General features: G+C 36.4%; 1 protein-coding gene across 1 annotated transcript in view; it reads right to left on the minus strand.

The window, feature by feature from the left end:
• The window catches only part of LOC145691831 (uncharacterized), a 44,190-nt gene extending 25,914 nt beyond the window's left edge, over nucleotides 1-18,276 (minus strand). The window contains exons 1-5 of the mRNA XM_081767148.1: nucleotides 18,194-18,276; nucleotides 8,594-8,655; nucleotides 5,154-5,280; nucleotides 4,259-4,329; nucleotides 2,212-2,286 (exon numbers count right to left, since the gene is read on the minus strand). Coding sequence (XP_081623274.1) covers nucleotides 2,248-2,286; nucleotides 4,259-4,329; nucleotides 5,154-5,280; nucleotides 8,594-8,655; nucleotides 18,194-18,254 — 360 coding nt within the window. The 5' untranslated portion in view covers nucleotides 18,255-18,276 and the 3' untranslated portion in view covers nucleotides 2,212-2,247. The remainder of the gene's footprint in view (nucleotides 1-2,211; nucleotides 2,287-4,258; nucleotides 4,330-5,153; nucleotides 5,281-8,593; nucleotides 8,656-18,193) is intronic.
• Between the last annotated feature and the right edge of the window lie 857 nt (nucleotides 18,277-19,133).

The following is a 19,133-nucleotide window of genomic DNA, read 5'->3' on the forward strand; positions in this document are numbered from 1 at the left end:
AAGTGTAGTATTTTTAATTTTATTATTATTGGCACAAAGGAGACATATTTTAAGCTATTTTTGTTTCCATACAGAGAAAAACAATATGTGGCAACATTACAGTAAGAATGTATCATGCATTTCTCAGTATGTTGCAGCACTTCAATAATGGTGCACTATACGTACAATCTAGATCCTGAATATGTCCAATTCATATATTACAACAAGGCAATACGTATGCGATACAGGTAAAATCCGTATATTTCATATGGACAATCTACAAGCTACATACATCCAGTCCATACATTACATATGGCCAGCCTGTACGCGACATACGTGTAATCTATATGCCGCATGCAGACAGTCTGTAAGCTGCATATGTGCACTCTGTATGGTGCATACGGATATTCTGTATGCTGTATCGGGACAAGCTGTGTGCGACATAAGGAAAATCTGTATAATACATAGGTACAATACGTACACTGTATCTAGTCGTACGTACGGGGCACAAGTACAATATAGATGCTGTCTCGGGATTGAACGCAAGAAACACACGTACAGAACGTATATTGCATACTTCTTGAAATTACGCTCCGTCCTGATAGTCAGTGAGTGTCGTCATTATTAACCCACATGCTACATACGATCCTGACGTCACAAAGCTAGATATTACCTCCGTATATACTTGTTACTGTAGATGACGTCACATGAATGACGTCATTGCACTTATGTAGACAGTACGTATAATACATACTTTTTCAGCTATACGTTTGCTGCAGGATGCTATATACGGTTGTACGTTAAGTCCAGAAACTACAGGAATTACGAATGTAACCTACGTTTTTAAGTATGCCACCTACATTTTTTTTCTCAGTGTATTCCTGGATGATAGCCATGCTCCTTGGTTCAGTAGCTAGTTTTACTGCTATGACCCTGTAGCTTATTATGTTGTAACTTCCAACTTGTTATCCCATTTTCTGATTCATTATAAACCTCTCCAGTGGCTCCATTTTCCGTTCCCGAGTGGATAAGTCGATATACTTGTCCAGATATAATTGTGCTGTTTCCATTTTGCTTCGCACTCACATTATATCTATTTTCAATCATTTTATCTATTTATTCACATTTTCTAACTTATCTGCTGTGCTTAGACTCCTGATTGCTTTTCTATAAATATGGAACATTTTCATTACCTCAAAACCCTGGGACTGGGTTTTTGAAGTATTTTGAATGTTTTGCTCTGCTCATTTGAAGTAATGTTGTTTTTAAATTTCATCATTCCTGTGCTGCTATTCTTGTAAATTATACAGTGCTGGTTTTCCGTTGCCTCTCACTAGTTAAGAATACACCTTTTCCCGATATTTTACTGAGTTTCGCTGTTGTCCAATGCTACTGCAGCAACAACTAGACTTTTCCTGTAGATCGAGCTCCTCACTGGGAGGACTGCTCTACAGGCCAAAGTGTTGTTGCCTATGACTCACCCTGAAAAGATGTGTGCGTTGTTCTAAGACAGCTGAGTCCTGTAGTTTAATATATAGAATATTTGAGTAACAAACATGGACTATTTGTTAAATGTTGTACAATACACTGAAATATTTCGTTTTCAAATCAGTATTATTAGATAATTCTATTAGTTTTTTTTACTTATTTGGACTTCCAAACTGTGCTATACATTTCTAGATAACTTTTATTTATAGAATGATTCTTTCTGTCTGCCCATCCTTCCGTCACAGTGGAAAATATGACAAATATAACTAGAAATGGTTTGTAGATATGGAACCAGCATCCAGAAAATGGATTCTTCCTTCATGTTTACCTCTCCATTGAAACTGGAAGTATCCTTATATTTCTTTTGAAACCGGGATTTGGGTTCCTCTGTTTCCAATGTTGGATTTCTATAGTCAGTCTTACAATTTGAAACGAAAAACTCATTTCGCCAGATATAATCGGTTCATTGTACATACTTTAGAGAAATGTGTTTGAATTGAAATTAATTGTTTTAACCTCTGTGTTACTCTTTATTTTAATATTCTTCATGAGGTAACCAGAACTGAAGACGGTTTATTTATGCACTTTTCATTAATCTTTTGCATTTAATACTCTAACATCATAATATGATATTAGAAAAACTTGTACTGTACCGATTGAAAAGCTTCAAACATTTTCTTTTAACCTTCTTCCATATTTCAATATTTAACAGCTAAATAATTACCGGTATAAATACAGATTTACCTGTTGGTTTGGTAGGATAGCAGTAATGGAAAGCCATTATCCTATCTTTGACATTAACTGAATTGGAAGGGTAAACTGCAAAGATAATGTAATACAGTTAACATACAGTAAATACATATGTTGTAAATAATCAATATTAAAATTGAGGAAAATTACGACAAATTTTACTATCTGCATATGTAAATAGTTTCTATAATCAAATTGTGAAAAATATACATGACTAGGTAGGTAAATTAGAGGATAAAAGCAATATTACAAAAAATAATAATAATAAAGGAATTAAAAAACAGCACGATTAAATGTTTTTTACGCACTCAATAACATACTTTCAAATTTGCAAAATATTTCAAAAGAACAAATAAAAGAGTAAAACTTTCAGTGTGATCTCCTTCTCGAGTTGCCTCTGAATATATCACTAATGCTATAAGATGATCATTTATCAAATATGAAAGTAATATATTCTTTTTAAATACACTAGATATGTATTTTTTTAATTTTTGTTTTAATTTTCCCCACAAGGAGAAGTTCATTGGTCTGATATCCGGTGAATACACTGCCATTCAGTGCTACCTTATCTACCAATTCATCCATTACAATTATATGTTAATTTCTTAGAAGTTTCTTACGAGGTTTTCATAGTAACTTGAGGCACCGTCTTGTTTCCATATGATTTGTTTCACAAGTTATTTATAGCTGTTCAAATGGAGGATTATTTTCTAGTTCAATTATCACCTCATAGAACATTTCACGGCAAGTTTTTTTTTAAAAATAATTAATAGTATATTATTACAAATGTAACTAGGTTTATAAAATCATATTTTACAACGTATTATTTATGAACCATGTATTATCACGGCACCATAACATATTGTCTATATCAATCAGCTACTGCTTCTCTAGTCAATTGAAAACCGAAAAGCTACCCGTATCAAGAAACTTATTACACCGCTTTCGAAACAATTGTTAAAAATTCCGAAAACAGTTATTTGAAATCTAAATGTAATGCAACACTACTTTTTAAATACTACACTACATGGACTACTCGTACGATTTTTAAATGACACAAGCTCTTGAAGTTACAGTATTAAGTTCTTCACACGTTACTTTATTCAGTATCCATACTGAAGCACTGGCGGCTAGTTATTATATACACGAGAGTGAATAAAATATTATCTACACTTTCGCCATAACTAACCCTCTAAATTGTCATACCACCTTCTGCGCATGCGTGCTTAGAGTCAGTACGACTGTAGTAACGTGCGGAAAATTTGATCCCGATCGCCACTTTTGTCTTGGTTGTTATAGTGTAAACATGATCGTTATACTACGAGTTTTGCTCAAAAGAGAAACAACAAACAGTGCTTTGATTTCTCTTGTTGGGGTGTGTGAAAGGAGCCACATCATCGAATTCATCGTAACTTTTATCTCAATATGGAGATAGTACTTCATTACTAAAAGTGCTTTTAGTGGATCAAGAAGTTTGAGAGTGGCCAAACGAGCGTGATGCGTAAAAATGTAGCGGGACACTTGTCAACCTCCATCTCCAAACGACAAGCTTCAGCAAATTCGAGAGATGGTTCTGGCGAATTACTATGAATGAGGTAGCGTCCTCTTTGAAAATAAGTCATGGTTCTGCCCACAGACTTAGATGTGAAGGATGCGATGCAAAAATTACTTCGCGACTCAACCGAAAATCTTCTTGGAAAGAATACGCAAGCTTAAGAATAGCTGGACCAAGTACATTGAAAAGGAAGTTGACTATGTAAAACAATGATGTACACGTTGAACCCTATATTTGTATAAATACGTTGTACCTAGATAGGTAGAACGAAAAGTGTAGATAATTTTTGACTCGCCCTCTTATTTGTCCGGTATCACACTAGCACAATACTGCACCCTGTAATGAAGTGGTAAATAAAAATGCATACGTAAGGCTAAATGAAAGTGTCATACATTTTCTTGAAAATAAGACAACAAAATGTTTAATATTAACGTTAATAAATTTTCTAGAAAATGTATATATAGCGAAGAACGACACATTACTTACTTCCCATCTTCCTGTAGTCCTCACGACACATGACATAAATTCATACATTTCTTCGCACTGGTCTCTGAAAGCTAAAGAAAAAAAAATCCGTTAAATGAAGAATTTAGTTCAATGTGGATATTGTTAGTTAGCTCTTTGAAATAGTGTACGTTTTTGGTATTCAATATGATAGTTTATGATGGAGCTGGTGTATACGCATACAGAAAGTAGATAGTGTAGGATTCATATATGGCACTACGACTCAAATACTATTGCTGTTTTTTCAGTTAGACATGTGCCATCAAAGAGACACTGAAACGGAAGCACCAGATTGGGATTCAGCTAAATATTCAGTGTTTTATTTCGTAACTAAGATTCACATCTGCATTCATTATATGAGTTAAATTAAAATCAACGTTAGTTCTCTTAAGGATTTAAAGTATAAGTAGACTACAATCTTCACAAAATTAGTTTTATTTATCAAATTTTGAGCTATGCATTAATCGTACTCCTGTATTGTCAATTTTTATTATCGGATCGGATGGTTATACCCGATCAATACAGTTCACAGCTCGAGAAACTATGAAAGTAAATGCATTGATAGAAAAGCAGCAACAAATTAACGTAAAACTTCCTTGCATCAGAAGGATATTAAATTCATACTGCTACTATGAACTAAAAAGTATGAAAATGTGAAATTCTCCACACATCTTACTCACCAAAGATTGTTCAGCACGGTACATCTTTCTCTCGTATGGATAAAGTCTTAAAATTGATTACAATATCACTTAATAAGTGAGACCAGAAAGTTGCTTAGAAGATGACAGAATACTGTGCAAAGATTTAACAAATTTGTAAGATCACGAATATTATCATATAATTAGGAACCGAAAACAGGAAGCATTTTATTACTTACATGCTCCGTATTCTGCGCAATCATCAATCACAGACGTAATACTTCTTATGATAGATGTCTTTGTGGTTAAAAACTTTTCAATGTCTTCTATAAAAGCTTCAGTATTTATCCCTCCGCCTGGATACATCTGAAATGGAAGTTTCAAATCAACCTTATCTATGTGTATGTAACTGAGGATGAGAACTGATAAGTAGAATATTTACGATAATAAGAAGATCTTTTTACTGCATACTAATCTCAAATATATTTTATTAGATATTTATTATTAATAATAAATGACACTTTATGAGTTCTTTAATTGAAAAATAGAATTTTATATTCAATTTAAATAACGATAAAGATTGACCAAAACAAATACTTAATATTGCTATTTTGTCTTTCGGAAATATCATTGCCGAAACTATAACGTACCTAGGTAGATTAGTACAATAAGTGTTTGCTTTGGCGAGATTTTATTTGTACCTAGGATACATGTAGTTTCAAGGCTATAACGATCAGTGTTTAATATTCAGGAGATAAACATATCTTAGGCTAAATGAAAACTAAAAGGTAAGGAAAATATACCAATAGAAATCGTACACAGGGCACATATCACGCAATAAGGACTCGTGTTCTCAAATCTCCAGCGGTCCTGAGCTTCTAGAATTTTATAAAATTTAATTAAGTAAATCCATTTCCTACATGAACGTCAGATTTATATGTTATATTCTATTCCAATGTTATTATTATTGACGAAGTTAAAAACCGTTAAAATTGTGATTATAAGTTTATATTTTGACTATATTTGGGCATTATATTTCTACGTTAAATACCAGCGAATTGCAATGTTTGATGATGAACTATTTTAGTGGAACGAATTAGAATATCTTGGGCTCTTGACGATAGAACTGAGGGATGTAGAAGCGCTCTGGAACGTTTGAGTGTAGATATGAAAACTATAGCTTGAGTTTTTATTGCTCTAATTGTAACATTTAACTTGCGAACAAATGGAGAAGGAGTTTGATGTACCGAAACTTCCTTACATACAGTATGTACCTCCAGCAACCAAAAACTCTCAAAAACTATTTTAATAGATCACCATCAATTTTGAACAGGATGTACAGGGTCAAAAGTTAAAAAAATCAAGTTCGTTGATCTAAGCGATATTCAAACCAGAAGTGGTAGAAATCAATTATCCCCAGTTTTAACATTGATCACTACAGAGCCAGAACGGTAATAGATAGCGAACAGCGGTTTCCTGCAACACATTAAGCATCTTAAGAATACATTTCATCTCTATCATAAACTCTTTACTAAAACCGAAAGTTTTAGAAAACTACTACAATTTCCGGTTTCAATGTTAATTAAAAAAATATCACGCCATACATAACATCGTAAATATATGGCACAGACTAGATCCAAGTTGTCTACTGCCTGTATAAAATTTGTACGATACATACATTGTAACAATATAGAATAACTTATTATTAAATGAATAAACGACTGAACATCACAAGAACAGCAAAACTATAAAAACAGTAAATGAAATAACTATAAATACAATCTGGTAATCGATCACGAAGTGGAGCATTACAAACAAAGAAAGAAAATTGAATAAAATTATATAAAAATATTAAAAGACTTACCCATTTGAACATTTCAAACATACAAGCTCCGAAACACTAAAAATAATAAGACACGTGTATATTACAATTCATATTAAATTGGAACTCACTTATAACATTAAATCGAAATTTTAAAGGACAATCTCCAAAATCACTGAAGTTTTTCTGATTAACAACAGCTTTAAATCTAGTTTTAGATGTAGTGTCTACTCTGTTAGCAGATTCTTAATTCATTTAAGTTTCAAGTGAATAACTTAGTAGATGCATTTCTAAAATATGGCTATTTCTTACGAATTCTTAAGACAAGCACCTAATCTCGCATCGTTTTAGGACAAGCATGATTTTTGTATGTATAGCCCTATATGCCAATAGAGTACTATACAGTACACTCTATATTCTACAATATATATATATATATATATATATATATATATATATATATATATATATATATATATATATATATATATATATATATATATACTAATGGAGTAAATATTAATGTTTCCATATTGTCTTGCTCAAGGGGAATTTTAAACCTCGACATTCCTACTTGCGTACGCCGCTCTATAGTATAACATGTTCAACAACAACAACAACAACAACAACAACAACAACAACAACAACAAAAAGATTTTCACATGTGCTATAGATAACGTAAATATTTTTTAAAAAATATTTGTGCCTATTTGTTGCGAAGTCAGATCCATGTTGGTAAGCATTACTTTTTGAAGTTAAACACAGAGTATTACTTTCGAAATTGATATTAAGTTTTTTTATAATTGTTTATTAATTACTTGGAAAAGTTAATGAGCCTATATAAGAAGATCTTTTTTAACGTAATCAATACTACTACCACTTCGCTCTTACATGTTAATTTGAACGTCGAACACATACTTACATCAAGGGCGCCGATTTCTCTGTAAATGTGGGGGCCCATTGAGATGCAGACGGCATATATATGAGGATTTTAAGACAAATTGCATTCAAATTATGCCAAATATTGTATATTCACAAATACAATAAGGGGGCCTACATGAGCTTTGGGGGGCCCGGTCCCCCTGACTCCACTGGGTCGGCGCCCTTTCTTACAATATTCGGACAAATGTCCGAAAAGAGAGGATTTATTATGCGAGAACGTGAACTTCCACGGAATCAGGTCTGAATCTGGGTTTAAGAATTACTTTTAAATACGAGTATACAATTATAAGTTAAGAACGGATTAAAGTAGAAGATGGTGAATATCGAATTTTGTCTATCTGAAGTAGCTAAATGTTTGATTCCTGAAATGTAACAGATGTTGCGTCCACTTGAATAGTACTTTTACTTTTTTTAAAGTTACCAAAGATACGAGTATATCGTGTTCTTTTATGAAAAAACAAATCTCACTAAGAACTCTTTGGCTATCTCAATATAATAGAAATCTCATTCTACATCATAGTATTAACCCAGGGATGCAAATAAGCAAAAAAAAAAAAAAAAGTTTACTAGCCCAAGAAAAAAGCTACTAGCCCACATGCTAGTCTTTACTGTTTGAATTAAATAATAGTGATATTAAAAACTCGTCCGCATCGATGAACCACTCACCCCGCGGGAGTGATTATTTGCATCCCTGGTATTAATCTATTTTACTTAAACATTTTTAATTGAAGCAACCCATCGAATAACGCTGTTGCATTTCATTGAATTCTCAGAGACCAGTTTTTCAGAATAGCAGTGCAATTACTTGGGCAATGGAGAAATTAATCTTTCAGTTTATATCAGGTGTCGTACAGCGTTATTCGGTGGATGCTTCAATTATCTTATTACATTTTGAAAGAAAGAAGTTTGACATACTTTTGTTTCGTAAAATCGCGAACTTTCAGGATCAGATGCTCCAAGCAGAGATTGAATATCTCCTGAAAATGAAAAGAAGTATCTTTTATTAAACGCCCTTATGTTTAGACAACTATAGTTTTTGCAAAATCTATTCAATTTACAAAAGGCAACATTCAAAGATATACAAGGATAATTCCAAAAGTTTTCATTTTGATACCGAAATATTACGTCACTGGTTACAAGACATTTACGGGGATATAGTGCTTCTATGAAAGCAATAATGAACCAGTTTGAAGTGTCTAGCTGCGTCAGTTCGCTGAGCGTTGAACTTGGATACTGCATGACAATGCTCCTATTCACACGGCTGTGATTGTCAAGGCTACAGTGAAACACTGTAGCTTTTAGTAGATTATTACCCACCTTACAGCCCAGATTTAGCACTGTAGTCTTGGCAACAGAAGGCATGTGGGTTGGATCATTGTCATGAATTGTGCTAGCTCAACCCTAATGACTAATTTGAATGACTACATTCAACGAACTGATCACGGGTGTCATTTGAGCAGCAGAGGGAGAAGTGTTCCCTCTGATTTTCAGATATCCATATTTTAAAGTCAATTTTATACTATTATAGCAATAAAAAAGAAACTTTTATGTCGATTCACCCTTAGCACCCTCTTCCCCTGGGCGAAATTATAAATTACTACTTGAACTAGCACATAATTTCTCCCAGAGATAGCAGTATGCCTACATGCCATCAACGGCTTATTGCCAGTCAGGGCCGTAACTTGTGGGGGGCATGGGTACAACTGCCCTCCCAGGGAAGCTTCCCGCCGTTCGACGGGGCCCATTTTAAGACTGAATTTTCTTAAACGATACGAACGAATGTTTCCATATAGGTATACGATATATACAATACGATACGAACACGAAATCATAAATGAAGCATCAAACAGGTTCACTACATGATATAAACAATATAGCACACAAAAGATAAAACAAAAATGAATCGCGGGTCCATTTCGATATAGATATATTAGGGGCCCTAGAAATAATATTTATTCGTATGGCTTTGAAATTTGTCAATATTGTTCCCTTAATTAATTTGTAATGTATGACGGTCCCTGGGAAGTAACTAACGACCCCGCAGACCTTGCCATGCGGAAGGGCCCACAGGCTCCTGGGGCCCATAAAGAGTAAGAGAAAGATGGAAAGAGGGGCCCAAGAATTAGGAAAAACTTTTTCTAAGGGGCGCAAATACATATATTAATGCACCGTCTCAGTTAGCCTAACGGGCATAACCGTGGGACATAAAAGTAAAGATTTCATTTCATTTTCATATATTAATGCTTCCCCCCCAGAAAGAAATGTAAGTTGCCAGTGGAGCGATATTGCAATGCCAGGTCGGAAACTTTCGGAATTATCTAGAAACTTACTACCTATATTCTAGTATTGAGGGAGAAAAGGAACCAGGTCCAGTAGGAACCACACATAATCCAGACGACCAATAGTTGTTTGTGTAGCTGGGTACAAGCTTCAAATATATTATAGAATCATCTCACAGGTGGCACTAGTTAAAAAGTTAAAGGGGAAATGACTACTAAAGGTTGTTATGCTAAAAGAAATATTATTCAAATCTTAATTGTTCCAATATTTTTAAAAGCATCTTTCCAAAATTTAAAGTTATAACATTTTCTCAGAATAATAATATTTTACACAGTACCATTTGTACGACAGGTCTATCAAATACCTTTAAGAAAAAGGAAAATATTTTCTATCAAGTAACGTGCTTCTGAGTTGTATGTGCTTGGAATATAACAGCCCAAGAAAAACTATAAACAAGATATATATAGATAAAGACAGCTCGCACAAAAACCCTCTTTACAAGTTCCATGAAAACCACTGTTAGGATTATATACCTCAGTCTTAGAAACATGTAGTTAGTTATCAATTGGGCAGGGAAGGACAAATGTTCAACTTCATCCCAATCTTCCTCAAATCACGCTGTAAATGCTCCAACTGTGCGAATAGGCTGTTATGATTTTAAAATATGGCATCATTGCCTGGAAACAACAGTTGGACCATAGGATAAACACGATGCCTTAAAATGGCGACGTATATCGGACAGTGAAGTGACTGGAAAACTTCAGCACAAAACCTAGTGAAAAGACAAGTTATTGCGGTCTACAGAATCACAGTGCTGCCGCCTTATTTCACGGCTAGGCGAGCAGATCATGTGCTTCTTTGGCTCTTGCACACATAAACAAGTTCGTGGTTTGAAATAGGGTGAACAATGACTCATCTGGTCCTGATTTCCAGTAATCAGAAGTCCAGTTGCACGTACGCGGCTATATGTGTCGTGGTAAACCATCATAGTCTCTTATCAGCTGTTTCGTCAGTGTAACTTGATCTCGCATGTTCATGTCATGCAATTTGTGGCGGGTTGTGATTATTCTACATAGGCTTAGGGATGTTCTACTTGTGTTCCTCCCTCATTTGTACCGCATTCGCAGGACGGTTGTGAGTGGCAAATCACTTTAATGCTGGGTGGGACCTGTCACTGATTGTTTTTTTTTTTATCACTATTCCTCTTCATTTATATGGTTTTGCCGTGAATTTTGTAGGCCGTCATAACCTTGGGCACTGTCCCTCGCGACGCACCCAACAAATTTCCATTTTTCTCTCGCTTGCACCATATAACCGAACTGCAACTTGCCTTCCGTGACAATCAGGAAGGTAATCAATTTTACATCATCAACGTCGGCTCAGTTCACTGCACACTGCCGTTCTACTGCTCGTCACGTAGTATGCAGATTACCCCTAACATATCGCAACCAACGTCTGGTGGTATGGTTTCCGCCTGCCCGTAACCAACGCACACCTCTGACGTTAAAACTTCAGGTGCTGCCGTTATATTGATAACTATCTGTATATTCCACTACCAGAAGTATTGCGTCACTTTTAGGAGAAATAAAGGAGTAATAAATACAGTCTACTACTTAACAGTATGTGCTTTCCATAAATAAATAAATGATCAATTCGAGCAGAATAAAAACTATCAACTGTATCAGAATTGGCAAAGAAAGATACACTTTTTAATGCCATAAGAATTAATTTTTATCTTTCTCGGAAAATACGCATGAGGATTTCCAGTCATCTATGTCATTTTGTTAATCTCAAGAGATCTATTGATTGGTATAACTCTCATGTTTGGACATTTTTGTTCATTAAACGCTAATAGTTCTAATATTTTAGATTTTATAATTATTTTTGGGTAAAAATTATAATACCAAATTTCAGAAAATGCTCCAGAACCGTATAATAGAACCCAATGTATCCAGTAAATCTCAAACTCTGACCTAATTTCACTACTGCTAGATTTATACGTAAAATTTGAAATCCATGCTTTCTGCCGTATTCAAAATGAAACCTCAATGGACGATAAATCATACCAGTATCAGTATTCAAAACAACAGATACAACGTAGGGTACTGTACTGTCTATTTGGCAATTTTAACCTTTCTGTAACGTATACGGGTATCGACTGCTAAATTTAGTTTGACTTTCTGTATTTTTTCGTCCTTATACAACACTAAGATTCTGAATGACAAGTCTTACTATTACTGAGAGCTCCGAACGAAGATAGTGTTCAATTCGGTGCATTTTGTTGCCAGGTGCTCAGCTAATCATGGAAGATCAATCCTTTCGGTATAGGCTATTTCCCACTACGATATATTGCCTCCAAGGCAGCTGATTACAGGAGCGTATGCAACCAGTCCCAATTTGAATACATAAATCAAATTTTTAGTTGTCGCTACACGTTGGAAATAGTTTACATTCGGTTTCTTTTGTTTTTACTATGAAGATGGAAAGGAATAATTCGGATTGGATTGGTACAAGATCTAAGGATACACTTCTGTTTAATAAAATGAACTTTTCTCTCTTTTAATCCAGTCCCACATACAACCAGTCTATATCTGATGTGTAATGATTATAAGATTTCTATTTGGATTACAGAATATTTTATTACTACACGTATTTTTATCGTTTATTTAGTATTTAATGTAGCCTATATAATTTTATAAGGAAATCAATAATAAAATATTTCGTCTTAAATCAAAATATAAGTTACAACTAATCAAAATACAGAGTGTCTCTAGAGTCTTCATCCGATTTCGAATTGTTCTAACTTGAAAAACGACTAATCTATCCATCTATATAAATTGAAATATAAAAAGTACTGTATTTTGATGATTTTTGGTTCATGAGTGGACCCTTGACTAGTTCAAGTTTTTATCACATTAATTTTCCGAAAAAGCTTATTCTAAAGGAGTAGAAGGGTTGCGAATTTGTGCCGATAAACGGTATTTCTCGAACTCATCAACGTCGAAAGATGAAATTCGGTATAGAATCTCATCATTTAAAATAATAGGACACATTTCTCAGCCGTGGACACATTTCTCACTCCAGGAAAGTGTAAAGGAGATAGCTTCACAAGGGTTTCTTATCATCCTATTTTCTTCAAACTTGGTACCTATATATTAGACCGAAAATAAATCGACAAGTTTTTTTCTTTCTCTCGAAAAATAGGTTAGGGTTCAAAAAAGGGTCCCCTTAACTTAAAGGGCCACATTAAAGAAACGAAACTCTGCCGATGCAAAGATGGCTTCAAAGTAGGAAATACTGGTTTTGTCGTTTTTGCGAGAAAAGGGTTATAGGGGGCAACGGCCCCCTTCGAAATCACAAAGAACTGCACAATCCTTACGAAAATAGCATTTCGGTGGAATTGCTTCAAACCGTAATATGTTGTAGATATGGTGTTCCTGAAAAAAGTCTCAACGGGCACAACCACAAGTCACTGACCGTTTGGCAACTACAGGGCCACTTTTTGAAAACAGCCGAAGGTGACAACATTCTGGATTTTGGTAAAAAAGAATAAAACCGTGATATGATGAAGATATTGTGGTCTTGAGAAAAAGTCTTAATGAGCATAACCGCCAATCACTGACCGTTTGGCCATTACAGGTCCACTTTCTTGAAAGCAGTCGGAGATAGTGATATTGTGGACTTCGATGAAAATGACTGAAACTATGATATGTTGTAGACGTTGTGTTCCTGAGCAAAAGTCTCAATAAGTACAACCGCCAATCACTGACCGTTTGGCCACTACAGGGCCACATTTTTGAAAACAGCAGAAGGTAACGTTATTCTGGATTTCGGTGGAATTGCTTGAAACCATGATATATTGTAGATATTATGTACCTGAAAAGCAAGAAATTTGCAAAACCATCCATCAGTGACCGTTTGGCTACTACAAGATCACATTTTGCTTTTTAAAGAACTAAAGGTAACGGTATTCTGTGTTTCGGTGGAATTGCTTGAAACCGTGATATGTGTTAGATATTTTGATCCTGAGAAAAAGTCTCAAAAGGCAGAATCACAAATCGCTCACCGTTTATTCACTATAGGGCCACTTAAAAAAAACGAGCAGTAACTAATGGTATTCTGGATTTTGGGGTAATTTCTTGAAACTGTGATATGTTATACACGTGGTCCGGAAGTGTGCGTACCTCTAATGGGTGTTTTCTGCACCAGGATGGGGCACCAGCGCACTTCGCGATTCCCGTGAGGAATTACCTCAATCAGACGCTTCCTGGTCGCTGGATTGGAAGACGTTGTGCATCTTCACTAGCCCCCTTTGCCTGGCTTCCAAGAAGTCCCGATCTAACGACACCAGACAATGCTCTCCGGGGTTTCATAAAGCAATAAGTAAGAAACATTCGATATCACACAACGCAGGAATTACGAGCAGCTGCGGATCACGCCTTCACCCTCGAGACCCTGGAGTATCTTCGCAAAACATCTGCGAGAACTTGGCGCAGAATTCGGCTGTGTTATGACATAGATGGTGATCATACCAATGTTTATGACTCTTAAGACTCTTTAAGACTTCAAGGTAACTGTATACAGGCATTCTACCATAATTAACACCATACTGTTGAAACCTAAATGTGGGGTACACCTACTTCCGGATCCGGGGCCACATTTTTTAAAACAACAACAGAAGGTAAGGATACACTGCAATTTTGCTAGAATTGTATGAAACCCTGAAAAATCCTATGCCACAACCAGGAAAAAGGGGTGGGGAGAGTAGCGGCCTACATCATTTGAACATAGAAAACATTCAGATGTTCATCTTGCAGTACAAAGGAAAACGCTGGAATGCCCAAGACATTTTTTTCTCAGGATCATAACATATAACAGTTTCATTCATTTACATCGAAATCAAAAATATGGTTATACCCGCCTGTTTTAAGAAAATCTGGATCTGTAGTGGCCAAACGGTCATAATTCGATGGTGGTGTCCATTAAGACTTTTTCTCATGATGAAAATATTTTCAACATATCCTACTTTTACTCAATCTTACCGAAATCCAGAACATCGCTATACTCGGCTGTTTTCAAGAAGGTAGCCCTGCAGTGACAAAGTGACTAGTGATTTGTGGTTGTGACCATTGAGACTTTACCTCAGGATAACAATATCTACAACATACGTATTATGGTTTTTGTTATTTTCACCGAAATCCAGAACATCACTATATTCGGTGCCTTTCAAAAAAGTGGCCTCGTAGTGGACAAACAGTTAGTGGTGTTTGCCCATTAAGACTTTTACTCAGGGTCATACTATATACAATATATCATGGCTTCAAGCAACTCCACCGAAATCCAGAATAACGTTACCTTCTGCTGTTTTCAAAAATATGGCCTTGTAGTGGCCAAATGGTCAGTGATCAGTGGTTGTGCTTCTTGAGACTTTTTCTCAGGAACACAACATCTGCAACATATCACAGTTTCAGTTATTTTCATCGAAATCCAGAATATCAGTATCTTCGGCTGCTTTCAAAAAAGTGCCCCTGTAGTGGGAAAAGGATCAGTGGTTGGAGGTTATGCCAATTAAGACTTTTTCTCAGGACCACAATATTTGCAACATATCACGGTTTTATTGTTTTTTTTTTTTTACCGAAATCCAGAATATTGTCATCTTCGGCTGTTTTCAAAAAAGTGGCCCTGTAATGGCCAAACGGTCAGTGATTTGTGGTTGTGTCCCTTGAGATTTTTTTTTAAGTCTGAACACCATATCTACAACATATCTCGATTTCAAGCAATTCCACCGAAATGCAATTTCAGTAAGGATTGTGCAGTCCTTTGTCATTTCGAAGTAGACCGTTGCCCCCTATAACCCTTTTCTCGTAAAAACGACAAAACCTCTATTTCCTACTTTGAAGCCATCTTTGCATCGGCAGAGTTTCATTTCTTTAATGCGACCCTTTTAGTCAAGGGGTCCCTTTTTGAAAAGGGACCCTTTGCCCCCTAACCTATTTTTCGAAAGAAAGGAAAAATACTTGTCGATTTATTTACGGTCTAGTATATAGGTGCCAAGTTTGAAGAAAATCGGATGATAAGAAACTCTTTTGAAGCTATCTCCTTTGCACTTTCACTTTTTGGACTTAACTGGTTTTTGCCCCAAAGTCTTCATTTGTAAGTCATTCCCAGATACTTTCCCTCTGTATGGCACTTAAATCGTACAAAGAATTGTAGAAATGTACTGCGTATGTACCGAGTGCGACATTACTGGTAGGTATCCGCCATGATTTTCATTGCATTGTTACGCACCTTTTCTGAAAAGGTGCGTAGCAATGCAATGAAAATCATGGCCGACTGCTCGAAAGGACCTCTTTTCGATGTCGGCTTCCTGATTCTCCCACAGGCGGCATCCGACCTCTTGCCGCCGTCGAAAGTGGCCCTTTGCGGACTGCAAAACAACCCTTCAGGAAGGCAAAATTTTCACCACCTTTTACAGTAGCTTTGCCTAAGTCTGCCTCCGTGCAATAATTTATCGGCAAGGGCACAATTGCTAGTTCTGAAAATATATAATACTTATATATCCCATTCAATGTCTTCTTTTTTGGCTTAGAGTGCTGCAAAAAAGGAAAAAGGAAGAAATTTTATACTGGTTCACACACACACAAAAATGCAAGTATTCTACTTCAAGAACTTGCAAGGGTGCTTCTTGTCGATAAATCATAGCGTGGGGGAAGACTTAGGCAAGACTAATCTAAGATGATTAAAATTTTGCCTTCCTGAAGGGTTATTTCCAGTCGGCAAATTTCCACTTTTCGACGACGATAAGAGGTTGGATGCCGCCTGTGGGAGAATCGAGAAGCTGACATCGAAAAGGGGTCTATTCGAGCAGTCGCAAACAGCCGGAAAGGCGCATAAAATGCGCCGGCGCCGCCGCTGGAAAGTAGCCATTCCGAGTAGTCGGCAAACAGCAGAAAAGGTGCATAACATTCCCCGGCGGCGCCGTCGAATAGTTACCTTGCCGAAAAGTGGCCAACAGCCGGAAATGAGCATTAAATGCGCCGTCGCCGCCGTCGAAAAAGGCTTTGCCGAGCAGTCGGCAAACAGCCGTAAAGGCGCAGTAAATGTGCCGGCGCCGCCGTCCAAAAGCTGTTTTGCCGACTCTGACGGTCGGCAACAGTCGGCAAAGAGTCGGCAAAGGGCATTTTTTTAACGATTATTGACCGCTTGCCGCCTCGTCAACAGGTAGGCAACTTTGAACAAATCGTCGTGCCGTCGTGGATGGATGCCGGCTGCCTACCGGCGGCAATCTCTCTTGCCGACAGCGACTTCCTGATGGAGATGTTTGTGGTCCCATCACGGGAAATGCCTGATCAGTTTGAAATCGATTTTGTAACACAGTTTGTACCTAACTCAGCCTGAAATGTTACCACCTTACTTTGATTAAAAACGCATCCTAAGTGCGTAGGAGTCTCAAACATGTATTTCAAGTATAGATTTGGTTCTGGGTTTTATCATTGCACTCTCAATTGCGTGTCCTAAGGGGAAAAAAGGGGTTTCAATATTTCCTATAAACTTATTCTTCCCGTGCGAAGAACTGATATATGAGAACTGGTATTATAATGAAACGGCAACAATTCAAAAGAAGGAATATTTGAGTTTCATTTAGTTTACCGGGGATTCCACTGGTGCAGCTGCGTACCCGAATTTCATCAAGGGGGTTTCAAGCAACAAACGTATATCGTTTCAAGACACAGAAAATCTTACATACGTATTTCGATGCCTATTTTCCCATAATATATGTTCAGAAAGGGTGGGATTAAAGTCCAGAAAAAAACTTTGATATGCCACTGACCTGATGTACAGAAGCGATGTATATTAGTGACATCTGTCAGCCATCAGTCATCTTACCAGCTCCCCTCGCCATTGAAAAGTTAAGGGAAGACTTTGAGCATTGACTTGCAAGTGTGAGATGTTTTACCGAAGAAGGTCACATCGATCATTTCTGAATTGAAAACTTGTTGCGACTACAAGTAGGTAATTTTCAATTGTGTTTCTTAAACCCAATATAGCACTTGGAAATTGGTCGATGTAGGCCCTATGCACCAACTTGAACATTGTTTTTATCGAACTCTAGGTGTTTCATTAAAATAGGCCTATGATAAGTCGTTTTCAACTATATTACACTTTGAAAAAGGATCAAGACCTCCAGAGTTACACTTTATATTAAACTATTTTTCATAGAAAGCTGGAACTTACTTTTATCTATCGGGTACTTCTCTTTGCAACGAGATGAATTTTCCTTTAGAAACAATAACATTTCACCGAAAGCTAAGTTTGAATTTACCTGCGGGAAAAAATATACACACATAAGAGATTACATTCATAAGATTAATTATATACATTGTACATGTAATATGTATGAGTATGTAAGAAATAAAATAAGCTAGTATGGATGTTGATGTATTGATGATATTTCATTATTTCAGCGTTTGAGTTTCTATTCAATATTAGCATCACTATCGGGGATCAAACTCTTGAATCAAGTAGACCCTCTATTGGTTCTACAGAGAAAGTATTCTTGCTAACTATTTGGTCATGTAAGAACACAATGAAGTTTCTTTACTTATGTATTCGCTGTTTTAAGTATACAGTGGTGCTATTATAATTTTTTAATAACCGGTTATATACCGGTGTGGGGCCTCGTTTTGCGTCCAAAAACAGCTTGGATCCGACGTGGAATGAACGTATACAGCTCCTGAATCGTGGTGTGTGGAATTTTGTACCAATGTTCCTCCAAAACATGATCCAGTTTCGTAAGGGATGCTGGTGGGGAGTAATGAGATCAAACACACCTTTCTAACTCGGACCACAATGGCCCAATGATGTTCAGATCTTTTGATTGTGGGACCTAGGGGAGGTGTGATAGCTCCTGGTCATGCTCATCAAACTATGATTTCACCGTTTTTGCAGCGTGACAGGGTGCCAAATCATCACCATCAGGGAATAATATTTGGGACATGGGTAGAACCTGGTCCCCCAAAATGGCCTCATAAGCCTTAGCATTCATCATTACATGCAGGGCTATGATGCGACCTGGAGAAAACCACGATACCACTGCCCATACTGTAACAGAACCACCCCCATGCTTTACAGTTGGAAGCAGACAGTCTGTATCATAGACCTGCGATGGTGTTCT

Source organism: Thermobia domestica, chromosome 8 (genome assembly GCF_964235325.1).
Source record: "Thermobia domestica chromosome 8, izTheDome1.hap1.1, whole genome shotgun sequence".
In the NCBI taxonomy this organism is placed as follows: Eukaryota; Metazoa; Arthropoda; class Insecta; order Zygentoma; family Lepismatidae; genus Thermobia; species Thermobia domestica.